Source organism: Furipterus horrens, unplaced genomic scaffold (genome assembly GCF_987537825.1).
Source record: "Furipterus horrens unplaced genomic scaffold, mFurHor1.1.pri manual_scaffold_6, whole genome shotgun sequence".
Taxonomy (NCBI): domain Eukaryota; kingdom Metazoa; phylum Chordata; class Mammalia; order Chiroptera; family Furipteridae; genus Furipterus; species Furipterus horrens.
In genome coordinates, this window is record NW_028327176.1 from 71,992,150 (window position 1) to 72,007,128 (window position 14,979).

Below are 14,979 nucleotides of genomic sequence, written 5' to 3' on the forward strand. Positions count from 1 at the left end.
CAACACCCAATCTGTGAGGTCATCGCCCACACAACAGCTCATCCACTGTAGTCATGTCCAGCCTTCATAGCCAGTCAGCCTGAGGGTCGCCCCCACCCAATGACATGCCAACAACAATCAAGGTACAACTACACACCCCTGGAGCAACTGGCTCAGATGACTGGAAAGATTGGACACTTTCTATCAAGACCAGGAGACATACCATATGTACCTTGTACATGGAAATAAACACAGGGGGTCAACCAAATGAGGGAACAAACAAGTTCTAAATAAAAGGGCAAAACTCCAGAGGAACTAAATGAAATGGGAGACTAGCAATCTACCAGATACAGAGTTGAAAACACTGGTTATAACACTGTGCAGTGAACTTGGGAGAAGAATAGATAAATTCAGGGAAAACCTCAACAAAGATATAGAGGCATAAACAAAAAAGACAGAAAACAAAAACAAGAACCAATCAGAACTGAAGAATAACTGCAATGAAAAATATGTACATTAGTGCAAATCAAGATCATGTTAGATGAAGCAGAGGATCGAATGTGGGAGGTAAGGTAGTAAGAAACACACAATAGGAACAGCAAAAAGAAAAAGAACTTTAAAAAATGAGGATAATTTAAGAGACATGTGGGACAACATCAAGCCTACCAATATTCATACCATAGGGGTCCTAGATGGAGAAGACAGAAAAAAATGGACTGGAAACCTATTTGAAGAAATAATGACGAAAAATTTACATAAGCTGGCAAAGGAAATAAACATACAAGTCCAGGAAGTGCAGAGTCACAAACAAGATAAACCCACACCAAAACATGTCAAAATTAAAATGCTAAAGGTCAAAAACAAAGAAAGAATTTTAAATGTAGAAAAAGAAAAGCAATCAGGTACAAGGGAGCCCCCATAAGATTATCAGCTGCTATCTTAACAGAAACTCTGCAGGCCAAAAGGAATTGACACAAATATTCAAAGTGATGAAAGGCCAAAACCTACAAGATCACACTAACCAGTAGAATATCATTTAGAATTGAAGAAGAAACAGAGTATCCCAAATAAAAAGTGTTGAACAAGTTCATCATCACAAAACCAGTATACAAGAAATGTTAAAGGGGCTTCTTTAAGTAGAAAAGATAAAATATATGAATAACAAAATATAGGAAAGAAAAAAAATCTCACTGAAGAAAGCAAACACATAGTAAAAAATGTGGATCAACGAAGCTGGTACAAAGATTAAAAGAGAAAACTAAGAAGACCACGTGTAATTACAACAATAAATTAAGAAATATACACAAACACACATACAAAAGTAGTAAAAAATAATGACAAAAACAAATGTGGAGGGAGTAAAATTATAGTGATTATAGATAGTTTGAATTTAAGTGACCATTAACTTAAAACATTCTGACATAAACATACCCTGGTATATAGGAAGTACATGGTAACTACAAACCAAAAATCTACAAGAGATATACATGAAAATAAAAAGAAAGGAATTCAAATATAACACTACAGAAAATCATCAACATAGAAGAGAAGAAAGCAAGAGAGAAGAAAGGAGCAGAGAAAAGCTACAGAAACAATCAGAAAACAACTGATAAAATGGCAATAATGACATACCTATCAAATTACTTTCAATGTAAATAGACTAAGTGTTCCAATTAATAGACATAGGGTGCCTGAATGGATTAAAAAAACAAAACCTGTACATAGGCTGCCTACAAGAGATCCACTTCCAGATCAAAACCACACACACTGAAAGTAAAAGGACAGAAAAAAGTACCTTTTGTAAATGGAAACAAAATTAAAAGGTGGGGTAGCAACACCTGTATCAGACAAAATAGACTTTAAAACAAAAGCTGTAAGGAGAGAAGGGCATTTCATAATGATAAACAGATCAATACAACAAGAGGATATAACTTGTAAACAACAATGTGCTCAATGTAGAAGCAATATATAAAGAAAATATTGACAATCATAAAGGGAGAGATCAACAGTATTACAGTAACGGTAGGGAACTTTCACACCCCACTGACAAAAAAAAATCAAGAAAACGGAGGCCCTGAATGACACATTAGGCCAGATGAACTTACAATTGATATTTTTAGTATATTTCATCCAAAAGCAGCAGAATATACTTATTTCAAGTGCACACTGAACATTTTCCATGACAGACCATGTGTTGGGCCACAAAATAAATCTCAGTAAATTTATGAAGACTGAAAGTGTATCAGGTATCTTTTCTGATCACAATGGTAATACACAGAAATCAATTAGAAGAAGAAAACCAAAAAAAACACAAACATGGAGGCTAAAAAACATGCTACTAAACAATGAACTGGTTAACAACAAGATCAAAAAGAAATCAAGACACATACCTTGAGAAAGATGGAAAAAAGACCCAAATATCTATGAGACACAGCGAAAACAGTCCCAAGAGGGGGAAGCTCATAGCAATACAGGCCTACTTCAAGAAACAAGAAAAATCTCAAAATAAACAATCTAACCTGATAACAAAAGGGACTAGAAAAGAAAAAGCAAGGCTCAAAGTTAGCAAAAGTAAGGAAATAATACAGATCTGAGAGGAAATAAATTAAAAGACTCAGGGAAAAACAATAGAAAAGATCAATAAAACCTAGAACTGAGTCTTTGAAAAGATAAACAAAATTGAAACACCTTGAGCCAGACTCATCAAGAAAAAGAGAGGAAACCTGGAAGCCAAATGATAAAAATGCAACTAGACTACAGTTTGTCCCCATAAACAAAAATTAACTCAAAATGGATCAAAGACCTAAATATAAAATCTGAAACAACAAATTACATAGAAGAAAACATAAGTGCTAAACTTACAGACCTTGGTCTTAGAGAATATTTTGTGAATTTGACCCTAAAGGCAAAGGAAGTAAAGGCAAAAATGAATGGGACTATATCAAACTGAAAAAGCATATGCACAGCAAAAGAAACTACTGACAAAACAAAAAGACAACCAACCACATGGAAGATATTTGCAAACAGCTTTGACAAGGCGTTAATATCCAAAATGTATAAAAAATTCAAAAAACTCAACACCAAACAATCCAATTTACAAAATGACAGACCCTGGCTAGGTAGCTCAGTTAGTTAGAACATGTCCTGTTACACCAATGTTGTGAGTTCGAGCCCTGGTCAGGGCACATACAAGAAGCAACCAATGAATGTTTAAATAAGTCAAAAAACAAATTGATATCTTCCCCCCCCCCCACCACCACATCAATCAATAAATAAGATTTAAAAAAGGGCAGAGGACCTTCTTTGGGAGATACCTCTCCCAAGAAGACATAAAAATGACCATCATATATATGAAAAGATGCTCAACTTCACTAACTATTAGAAAAATCCAAATCAAAACTACAATGAGATACCACCTTACACCTGTTAGAACAGCTGTTATCAACAAAATAAGCATTAACAAGTGTTGGAAAGGTTGTGAAGAAAAAGGAACCCTCATTCATTGCTGATGGGAATGTAAACTGATACAGCCACTATGGAAAACAGTATGGAGATTCCTCAAAAGATTAAGAAGTTACCACATGACCCAGCAACCCCTCTTCTGGATATCTACCCAAATAACTTGAAAACATTTATTCACAAAGATGCATCACTATGTTCACTGCAGCATTATTCATGGTGGCCAAGGCATGGGAACACGGAAGTGTCCTTAGATGACTGGATAAAGAAGATGTAGTATATATATAATGGAATACTACTCAGCCATAAGAAAAGATAAAACAGCCCTAGCCAAGTAGCGGCAGTTGGTTAGCGTGTTGTTCCAATAAGCCAAGGTTTCAAGGTCGATCTCCAGTCAGGGTACATACGAGAAGCAACAAATGAATGCATAAATAAGTGGTGCTACAAACTGATCTCTCTCTCTCTCATCACTAAAAAATAAAACAGTACTGCCATTTGCTACAACATGAAGCATGAGATTATCATGCTAAGTGAAATAAGTCAGAAAAAGTTAAGAACCACATAATTTCACTCATGCGTGCAATATAAAACTGAAAGTAACAAATGAAAAAACAAAAAACAACAAAATTTCACAGACACGGGTAACAGTATGGTGGTTACCAGAGGGAAGACAGTGAGGGGGATGATAAAGGGTAAAGGGACCAAATATACGGTGATGGAGATGATTTGACTGTGGGTGGTGGGCACACAATGCAATATACAGATCACGTATCACAGAACTGTACACTTGAAACCTATATAATCTTATTAACCAATGTCACCCCAATAAATTTAACTTACAAAGATTAAAAGAAGAGGACCCAAATAAAATAATAAATGAAAGAGAAGTGACACCCAACACCACAGAAATATAAATTGATTATAAGAAAATATTATAAACAATTATATGGCCACAAACTGGACAACCTGGAAGAAATGGATAAATTCCTAGAAACATACAATCTTCCAAGATGAGTCAAGAAGAACCAGAAGATGTGAACAAACCGATAACTACTAACAAAATTGAATCAGTATTCAAAAAACTCCCAACAAACAAAAGCCCAGACCAGACAGCTTCACAGGTGAACTTTACTTAACATTTAAAGAAGAATTAATACCTATCCTCCCAAACTATTTCAAAAAATTTAAGAATAAGGAAAGTTCCCTAGCTCATTTTATAAGACAAGCATTATTTTGATACCCAAACCAGACAAAGACATTACCAAAAAAAGGAAAATTATATGCAAATATCTATAAGTAGATGCAAAAATCCTCAATAAAATATTAGCAAACCAAGTTCAGCAATACATTAAAAAGATCATACACCAAAAAAAAAAAAAAAAAAAAAAAAAAAGGGATCATACACCATGATCAAGTGGGATTTATTCCCAAGATGGAAGGTTGGTTCAATATCCACAAATCAGTTACATAATGTGATACACCACATAAACAAAATGAAGAACAAAAGTCATATGACCAATCAATAGATACAGAATAAAATTTGAGAAAATCCAACATCCATTTATAAAAACTCTCAGCAAAGTGAATACAGAGAGAAGAACATCCTTCAACATAATAAAGACCTGGTACATACAACAAACCTACAGCTAACATCATATACAAATGCAAAGAGGTGAAAGCTTTTTCTCTAAGATCAGGAAAAAACCAAGAATGTCCACTTTCACCACTGTTTTTTTTTTTTTTACAGGTACTGATAGGGAAATAACTGCCATGTTCTGCTTCTATAACTGTGCTTGCATATTGCATCAGAAAACCTTTTGAACAGTTTGCCCGTGAATGATCCATCAATGAGCAGTTTGCCTGTGAACAATCCGCCAATGAGCACTGACTTCCGCTTGTGCTGGCGGAATGCCATAAAAGTCTGTGACATGTGCAGCTCAGGGCTCAGACCTTTGGAGACGACTCCTCTGAGCCAGAATGCGTGAATAAAAGTTTGTTCCTCCACCTCTCCAAGTGCCACTTGAGTTTCTCACAACCAGTAATTTCCCGTAACAGTACCAGAGAAGAAAAAGCATCCAAATTGGAAAGGAAGAAATAAAATTGTCATTATTTGCAATGACATGATATTGTATATAAAAACCCTAAAATACATCAAAAAAAGTATTGTTACAGAGTGAACCTGGCTACAGGTTCCATTAGTCCCATCTGGGGTCACCAAAACAGTTACAGAGCAAAAGGGGGTTCTTTCATATGGCACCTTGGTGTAAAACCCAACAACCAGTGTTGAGGAAAACAGGTCTTTATTTAGAGTATTCCATCCAGGGGAGGGCAGTGAGCACTTCAGCTCAGAGCCCTGTTTTCCCACGGGGCCCAGCACTTCCCTTGCTCCCCAAAAGGCTAGAACCCAAAAACATGCCCAGAAGTTCCCCATCCCTAATCTGTCAGCTGTCTCCTTCAGGATCTGGGGTACGATGTCATCAGCCTCGTATAACAGTCCAGGAAAACATGTGCTGTGTTGCACTGGATCACGCATGATTCTCTCTTTGTGCTTTCAAAGCCGCATGGTGTTCTCCCGTTCAAAGCAGCATGGAGTTCTCCTCTTCTAAGAGCCACATGGTGTTTTCCCTCTCCTTTCAAAGGCACATGGTGTTCTACCACTAAAATGTGTGCCCCTGTTTTTAAACCCCCGACGGTGTCCTCTGAAGCAGTGGGTGTGGTAACCAGTTCTGACCATTCACAGAACTGTGTACAGGCTTCGTGTGATGCTCTTTCTGTACCAGTCCATGGTCAAAACCCCTCCCATCTCCTTGGGGCCTTGGAAGAACCAAAGCCATTTGCATAACTGAGAAACTAAGCCACTAGCCATAGTTATGCAAAGACATCTTAAAAACTGTTCCCTTTTCGCCATCCCCCAACCTGCAGGCTCTCAGGGTTTTTGGAGACCCCCCTCTCTGTAACAATATCAGAATAAATGAATTCAGTAAACTAGCAGGATACAAAATAAATATTCAGAAATTGCTTGCATTTTTATACACCAATCAGCAATAACAAACTTTCATAAAGGGAAATTAAGAAAACAATCCCATTCAAAACAAAAAAACAAAAAAATCCTAGGGGATGTCTGTTAAGATGGCAGCATAGGTAAATACAGCTCACCTCCTCACACAACCACATCAAAATTACAACTAAATTATATCATAGATCAACCATCACAAAGAACCGGCAGAAATGGAGTTGAATGGAAGTCTGACAAACATGAAATTAAACAAACCACATCCATGAAGACTGGTAGGAGGGGCAGAAAGTAGGTACAAGCTGGTCCCACAAACATGTGTGGTGGATAGAAATTCATGAGGGACATCTCAGGACTAGGAGTTCCAGTCCCACACTAGGCCTCCCAGCCCAGGGTTCTAGTGCCAGAAAGATAAATGCCAGCAGGGATTGAGATGGTGGAAGAAACTTCTAGAGACCTAAGCAGTTCCTCTTAAAAGAACCCACACCAACTGTGAGAAATGCTCACAATAAAACACGAGGACACAGGACTTGAGCAGTAAAGCAAGGCGTTTATTCACGAGTCTGCAGAGTCGGGCGCACCACCAGCCAGGACAATGTGCACACAAAGTAGACCAAGAAAACTGGTTTTATAGTAATGCAATTAGCTCCCCCTCTTTTCTCCTCCCCCATTTCTCCATTACTGGTTAATTTGGTTTCACAATCTGATGCGATTAACTATTTAACTAAGAGTAATCTAGTTATAGGTCTATCTCTAACTTATTTGCAAAGTTATCTAGCTACATCTTCCCATTTCTCTGTGTCTGGTGACATCAATCTTCCTCCTTTTGATCCCAGAGATATGTGTGAGGAGCTTCAGAATGTCATTTCCTCGCCCCTTTTCCATGATTCATCTGGTAATTATCTCTTACTGGTTGGAGAGTCACTGGCTTGCTTCTTCATCCCTAACACAACTTAACTCAGACTCACTCCCTGAGCTCCAGCACTGGGGTAGCAGCTTGAAAGGCACCAGTGGTACACAGGGAGGAACCTGGCATCAAGGCAAGAGGTGGTGGACAGCTTTCTCCCAAACAGAAAGGCAGGCAGAGCCACAGAGCCATGAAGCTGGTGCCATATCTGAGACTCCATCAATCTGGCTAACACTGTTTGCCCTGCCCTGAATATCCTGTCTCCTTCCCACCCAACTCACAGCTGTTTACCGTAGCTTTTCCATATGAACAGCTGGTCTTGACTCAAGCTTCACAACTTCCTAAATCCTTTCAAACCAGCAATAGCTGACTTCAGTGAGCCCCAGTGCCCTTACTTCTTGCTAAGTGGCCTCAGGTCTAGCCCTAGAAGCACCTACCCTAGAATCACATCTTGGCTTCTCCAGGGAATCCCCAAGCCCAGCACAAGCAGCAGCCACCTTAGATTGCTTTGTAGCTCAGGCAGGTTAACCCCTGGGAAAAAACCGGTGAGGGCTGACCTTGGCTTGCACCATCGGGGAAACCCCAGCACACCCAGGGGACAGCTACAGACTTCGTCAGAGCACCACCACCCTGCCCCTGCACTGCTGATCCACCACAGAGGATGGAGGTTGGTGGTCAGTGGTCACAGCCAGTCCTTGCAGCTGACTGGCCTGGGTAAATCCCTCCCATTGACCTGCCAACAGCAATCAAGGCTCAACTACAATAGGAGGGTGTACTCAACCCACATGAAAGGCGCACCTTGAGTACCCAGGTTGGGTGATAAGGGAGGCTGTGCCACTGCACCCTACTGACACTTAGCCAGGGAGTCATAGTAGCTCTACCTAATACACAAAAGCAAACACAGGGAGGCTGCCAAAATAAGGAGACAAAGAAACATGGCTCAAATGAAAGAACAGATCAAAACTCCAGAAAAAGAGCTAAACATAATGGAGATAAGCAATCTATCAGATGCAGAGTTCAAAACACTGGTTATAAGGATGCTCAAGGAACTTAGTGTGGATCACAACAGCATAAAAAAGATCCAGTCAGAAACAAAGGGTGCACTAATTGAAATAAAGAACAATTTACAGGGAAACAATAGCAGAGTGAATAAGGCCAAGAATCAAGTCAATGATATGGAACATAAGGAAGCAAAAAACCAATCCGAACAAGAAGAAAAAAGAATCCAAAAGAAAAAGGATAGTGTAATCAGCCTCTGGGACAACTTCAAGCGTTCCAACATTCGCATCATAGGGGTGCCAGAAGAGGAAAAGCAAGAAATTGGAAATCTGTTTGGTAAAAATAATGAAAGAAAATTTTCCTATTTTGGCCAACAGACATGAAAAGACACTCAACATCACTAATTGTCAGGGAAATGCAAATTAAAACCACAATGAGATATCACCTCACACCTGTCATAACGACTATCACTAATAAACCAACAAACAAGTGTTGGCAAAGATGTGGAGAAAAGGGAACCCTCATACACTCCTGGTGGCATTGTAAACTAATGCAGCCACTATGGAGTTTCTTCGAAAAATTAAAAAGAGAACTATTGTTTGACTCAGCAATTCCACTTCTAGTTATTGATATGAAGAAAACAAAATCATAGGTACCTCTGTGTTTACTGCAGCATTATTTACAATAGCCAAGATATGAAAGCAATCTAGGTATTCATTCATAGATGAATGGATAAAGAAGATGTGATATATACATGCAATGATATATTACTCAACCATGAAAAAAGAATGAAATCAGTTTCATAGAGAAATACAAATACCATGATTTCACTTATATGTGGGATCTAAAAAACAAAACAAAAAATACACAAAAGAGAAATTGATAGATACAGAGAACAAACTGATGGCTGCTGGGGCAAGGGAGGTGGTTGGGTAGGAAAGGGGATAGGTTTAGGAAGTACATACTTCCAGTTATAAACTATATAATGCAAATATAATTAATTTAGAGCACATATAGTCAATAATATCGTTACAACTTTGTACAGTAAAAGATTATTAATACACTTATTGTGGAGACCACTTTGTAAAATATATAAATGTCTGATCACTATGTTGTAACCTGAAACGAATATAATATTGTATGTCAACTATAATTAAAAATAAATTTAAAGAAAAAAATATCCAGGTAGTAGAAAAATAGACCTTTAAAGGAAAAGAACAAACAGGATCATTTTTATTATAAATACAGTTGTAGAAGTTCAATAGATTTCTTTATGTGTGATTTCATTTCAAGGATACAGTTAAGAAAATGGTATGTTTACATTAGAAATAAAAATAGGAAAAATAAGGGAACAAGAGGAAGAACATAGTACAGTACTATAACAGTTCTATACTCAGTTATCTTAAAAATATCAAAATATTGCTTTGCTTAAAGAAACTGGAACTTACCAATACATTCTCCCTCTTAGACAAAAACATGTGCCCTCAAGTGAATGGAATAAGAATCTAGCTCACTACTCAAGAATTCCCATTCTGTAGTCCTGCTGCTGTTCCTACCCCTCTGGTTATTCCTTAAATAGGAACGTTCCAGGCCTCTGTCCTCAGTGTGACAGTGTCACCTCTAGCACACAGACGTTCCTTTTGAGAAGGCGCAAAGACAACTGTGGTTGTCCCCTCCCACGTTCACATTAATGAAGCTAGTTACATCCTCATCTTGGTCCAGGCTGCTGTAGGTTCAGAGTCATGTACCCCAATGTCTAATGAACCTTTATTTCCACTACATATTCAAAATGCCACCTGAACTCAAGAGTACAACTTGGAATCTTTCATCAATATCCACCACTTTCTCCTAAACCAAAAATTTGCCAGCCATCCCAAAGGAGGCTTCAGCCTCCTCTCCTTCCTAGTCCTCATTATAACCTCTTACCACAGAAAGCTCTCTAGCCCATCTCTCTCCTCTCTTCCTATGATCACTGTGCTAGTCTGGGCCTCCTCTACTCATGCTGACCCATAACTGTACCCAGCCTTACCACTCTCCAGCTCTCTGCCTCCATTGCCACAGAAAAGATTTCTCCTAAAGTGAGAATTTGGTGTTATTTCCTTACTTCAAAGCCTCCAAGCTCCACATATCCTCCTCGCCCCCAAATCTACACATGCAGCCTCTGAGATATATCAAATTACTTTTTCTCAATTGCATTTAAGGCCAATTTCTCTAGTCAAATCTCTTCATCGGCCATTCAGTGTCACCCTGCACTCTCAGACGCAGCCTGTTGTCCATATTTCTGTCTTTGCAATGGGTACTAGTAATCACCAATCGCATCACTCCAAGCCCCTCCTCACACTAGTTCCCTGGTGCCTCTGGGAAGACCGCAATCACATGTTAACATTTCTATTTTTAGCTCCTCACACCATTTACAAGACAACACAGGCTTTCAAAAACATACTGAGTCCTTTTTATTTAACTTACACTATCATATACAGTCATACTAAAGGTACTAAACTCCAGAATGTCTTGGTTTCTGTGGCCCTCAAGTCAGTGCATTCATGGCAGAAAACTTGCTATTTATTGAGTTGGCAAAAAGAGTCCATTACATTTTTTCCATACAATGGCTCTAGTAGTGCTTAGTTGTCTTTAAGTTCATTCCAAACAATTTTGTTAAGACTGTACTGTGACAGCAGCTATATCAGTATGCATTAAAACAAACCAAAACATCAACATCGGTGAATTTTTGTGCAGCCATTTTAATATTGAAGATGGAAGAAAATACACATTTTAGGCATACTATGCCATTATTTCAAGAAAGGTAAAAATGCAACTGAAATACGAACAAGATTTGTACAGTGTATGGAGAAGGTACTGTGACTGACTGAATGTGTCAAAAGTGGTTTGCGAAGTTTCTTGGAACTATTGACATTCTGGCCAAATAATTCTTTGCCGTGGGCTGTCTTACACATTGGAAGATGTTTAGCAGCACCCCTGGCCTCTACCCATGAGAAGCTAATAGCGGGAGACAGAAGATATACTCAAAATATTCAAATCAACAGTTACTGGTAGAAAATGAAAAATGTCTTTTATTTTATGGAAAAAACCATATGGACTTTTTGGCCAACCCAATACAGACTATACGATTCCTTTGAAAGCCTTATTTATTGAAATTTTTCTGTATGTCATGTTTTTCATGGCTATTTAGGCAATGAATATGTGACTAATATTAGCAGTATCATTTTTAGGCCAGATTTTAGAATTTCACAGTAACAATTTATTGACTATCTAGCACATACAAAACCTGTACTGTACAAGTCAAAAGTTATAAAGGAAGATAAAAGGTTGGTATCTCCAGGGCTTACAGTCTTAGAATTTTGTTTAACATTAATAGCTACTATTTATTGAGCATGTACTATAGGCCAGATGCTTTTCCTACCATGAGCTTCTCAAATACCCTACAAAATAGATAATTCCATTTTACAAAAGAGGAGTCTGAGACTAAGAGTTAAATGGTAAATGACTGAGCTGGTATTTGAACCCAGGTCTCTGTGACTAAAATACTTCCTAGTCTTTTCTCTGATACACAATGACCACAAGCCCTTCTCAATCACTGGCCATCTTCCCTTCCGAATGAAAGGAATGCACGTTCCCACCACATTCATTCCCTTCATTCAGCATGCCAACCACACAGGAGCCCTGTATCTAGAGAAAAATGAAAAACCAAAGACCAGATTTGTACTCAGTACACTGCTGTTGTTACTCTAAACCTAGACAAAGTCAGACTGAGAATCCTTTCAATAAAACCTCTATGTATGTGCGTGTGTGTTTCCCTCAGCAGGAAGACACCAAAAGTTTAATGAAAAAAATCTTTTCAAATGTGCTACATCTAACACCAAAAACTCAGAAAAAGATTCCATGAAATAACCTTCTAGATCTTATACATTTAGTTGTGACCCACTGACAAAGGCAGCAGAAAAATGAGCCAGCATCCAGACAACTTAAGCAGAATTGGCTAACTGTATAATATTTTTGCTAAATCAGGGATTTTGTCAGTATGATATAATCATTATTTGAATTCACTTAATTGCTGCATGCACTTTGACAATATAGACCATACCTTGGAGTACTTTCTGACACAAGAGGGCAAGTTATACTAATCTAGACAGTCAAACGATGCTTTCAGTTCCCCTATCTTGATTCAATTTCCATCAGCTACTCTATCTGTGAAGGAAGCAATGGAGGCTCTACAATAGTATGAGAAGAACCAAATGTACAGTACTCACCACATTAGAGTTGAGATGAGAAGACCGACGCCCACGCAATCTATGAATACAACCCAAAGGAGAAGCTTTATCATCTTTAAAAATCCCATGTCCAGCACAAAGCCAAATCCTACAGTGGACACTGAAAGAAAGATTTACAAAAGTTTGATGCAGGCAGTTTGCAAGGTTCTGGGAATACAGGGCACACAGCCCCTACCCTCCAGCCAGATGCACACGGTCCAGTGGGGGAGACAGACATGTAAACAAAACCCCCAAGATGTGTTCTATGTGATTAAGAACGCAGAAGGGCCACTTAACTATCTCAAGTTTACCAAGGAAGCCCAGCTTTTGGAACATCATCAGTACTGAAAAGACACTCATATGTTTAAGATAAGTTAAAGGTGAGAAAAATCCACACACTTCGTCACCTTAAAGGCTTATAGGATCCTTTCGCTACACTACTGGAGAACTTAAAAGTACTTTCTCAAGTTCATATCAGTACTGTACTTTTAGAACTCTCCCTCTGGGTTTCCCTAATTATGAAAAGCAATTTCCAATCTTGATATTCCGTTTCACAGTAAGTTTGCATTTGGGTATCGGTGTATTTATCACAGTAATTAAAAGACACAGAGTGACTCTGTCCCTCTACTTTTTATAGTTTTGAGGTAACAATTTACTCTGGCATCTGCTTGGACCCTTTAGAACCAGGGAGAATACAGACTTCTTTCCTGTAAGATTTCAGAGGTTTCAGAAAAGAGAAAGGAGCTTTAAATATCCCTAAATTCTGACCCACGACAGTTTATAGCAAGAGTCTCCAAATGACAATTCCAATCAAACACTCAATTTGTTTTTCAACTGTACTGAAGATAAACTAGCACTTACCACACAGCCAGATACTTAACAGGACCAAGAAAGCTGGGTCATCTCTGGCCCACTGATCCTTTGTCTGCTTTCGATAATGGAAGTTTCTATAAACCTTCTGCGGGGAAGTGAACAGGTAGAGCATCTGCCATGCAGCAAACTCAAAATCCATTTGCCGAAAACGAAAAAGCCTTCTCAAGTATTTGTAGCGCTTTGCTCCTGCTGTGTGTCTTGCTGCATCTCTGGAATTCAACGCTCCGTTCCCCTGCCCTGGGGAATTTACTGAAGTACTTGGTAACATCTTCCTATGGGGGGAAAAATCTTTTACTAGTAATCTGAAGAAAGTGTTGGCTACTAGCACTGGTCTTCTGAGTCACGTGGGAGGAAGGTCACTTGACATTTCTGCTCCAATCCTTGAGAAAAGTCAGTGGCCAAAGCAAGTGGAGCTGTTTTTGAGGCTCAGTTGGGGTTCGAGGGCTGCCTAATTCATTTCAGCCAAGGGTAGCCCCACACCCTTCTGAACACAGTAACGCTCATACAGGGGCCTGGCGTTTCCCACCCCTCACCGCCCTCAATCCTCAAAATAGACCGCCCAGGTAGTAGCAGCTACAGGGAAAGAGACAGAGACACGGAGAGAGAAGGAAAGGAAGGGAGAGAGAGATTGAGATTCTGATTCAAATTTTGGCTCAAAATCCCGTGCTCTTAAGCACCAAGTTTAAGAGAAAGCCTTTGTTTAGGCCAATTAAAAACTAAATGACATTACCAACCAGATAAAGTAAATGGTCTGATCACACCCGTGGTCCTTCAAAGCATTACCATCAGGCAACTCGTTCACTAGAAGGCGTTACAAAAATAAAGCAGAACTAAAACCAGTATTTTACTCCATGAATAGTTTAACACAGGAACGTCACTGTGCGAGACCGGTCTAACCACGGAAGCGAGGTGAGTGCAGTCAGTCACGGTCCGGCCCCCACGGCGCGGCAGCCCAGTCTCCATGTCCGCCCCCAACCTGCGGACAAGGGCCGTTCCCCCAGCCCCGCCAGGGTAGGGCTGCCAGTTGTAACAAATAAAATCGCCCACTTACATTGGAATTCGATACAGGAATTCTTGTTAGTATAAGTATGTCCGAAACACTGCGCGGGGCTTTCTCATACTAAAAATTTTTCGTTGTTTATTTTATCTGAAATTTGACTGTAGCTGAGCGTCCCAGATTTTATCCCGCCACCCCACCGCAGGCCGAGCAGCAGGCCCCGTGAACGTCACTCCAGGGCCAGGGACATCGGGCCGCCAGTGGCCGCAGAACACGGCACCGGGAGAGCCCAAGCCGCGCCCCGACGGAGCGCTCCTCAGGACTCACCTGGAGCGCCGCAGAAGCCTCCACCGGCTCCAAACTAGCCCGCCACCTCGGACTAGCTGCCGCGCTAACTTCCCTTCCCGCAACGTAGACGGCCTCGGGAGCGCGCACGTGACCTGCGCCTACTTCCGCCGTGCGCGGCCTCTCCTGGCAGCTCTTG

At 39.7% G+C, this 14,979-nt stretch overlaps 1 protein-coding gene across 2 annotated transcripts in view; it reads right to left on the minus strand.

Moving 5' to 3' along the window:
* UNC50 (unc-50 inner nuclear membrane RNA binding protein) overlaps positions 1-14,880 on the minus strand; it is a 30,214-nt gene extending 15,334 nt beyond the window's left edge. For both annotated transcript variants that reach the window (XM_090281753.1, XM_090281752.1), the window contains exons 1-3: positions 14,823-14,880; positions 13,487-13,770; positions 12,626-12,746 (exon numbers count right to left, since the gene is read on the minus strand). In XM_090281753.1, the coding sequence (XP_090137879.1) occupies positions 12,626-12,746; positions 13,487-13,766 (401 nt within the window). In that variant the 5' untranslated portion in view covers positions 13,767-13,770; positions 14,823-14,880. The remainder of the gene's footprint in view (positions 1-12,625; positions 12,747-13,486; positions 13,771-14,822) is intronic.
* Positions 14,881-14,979: the final 99 nt, after the last annotated feature.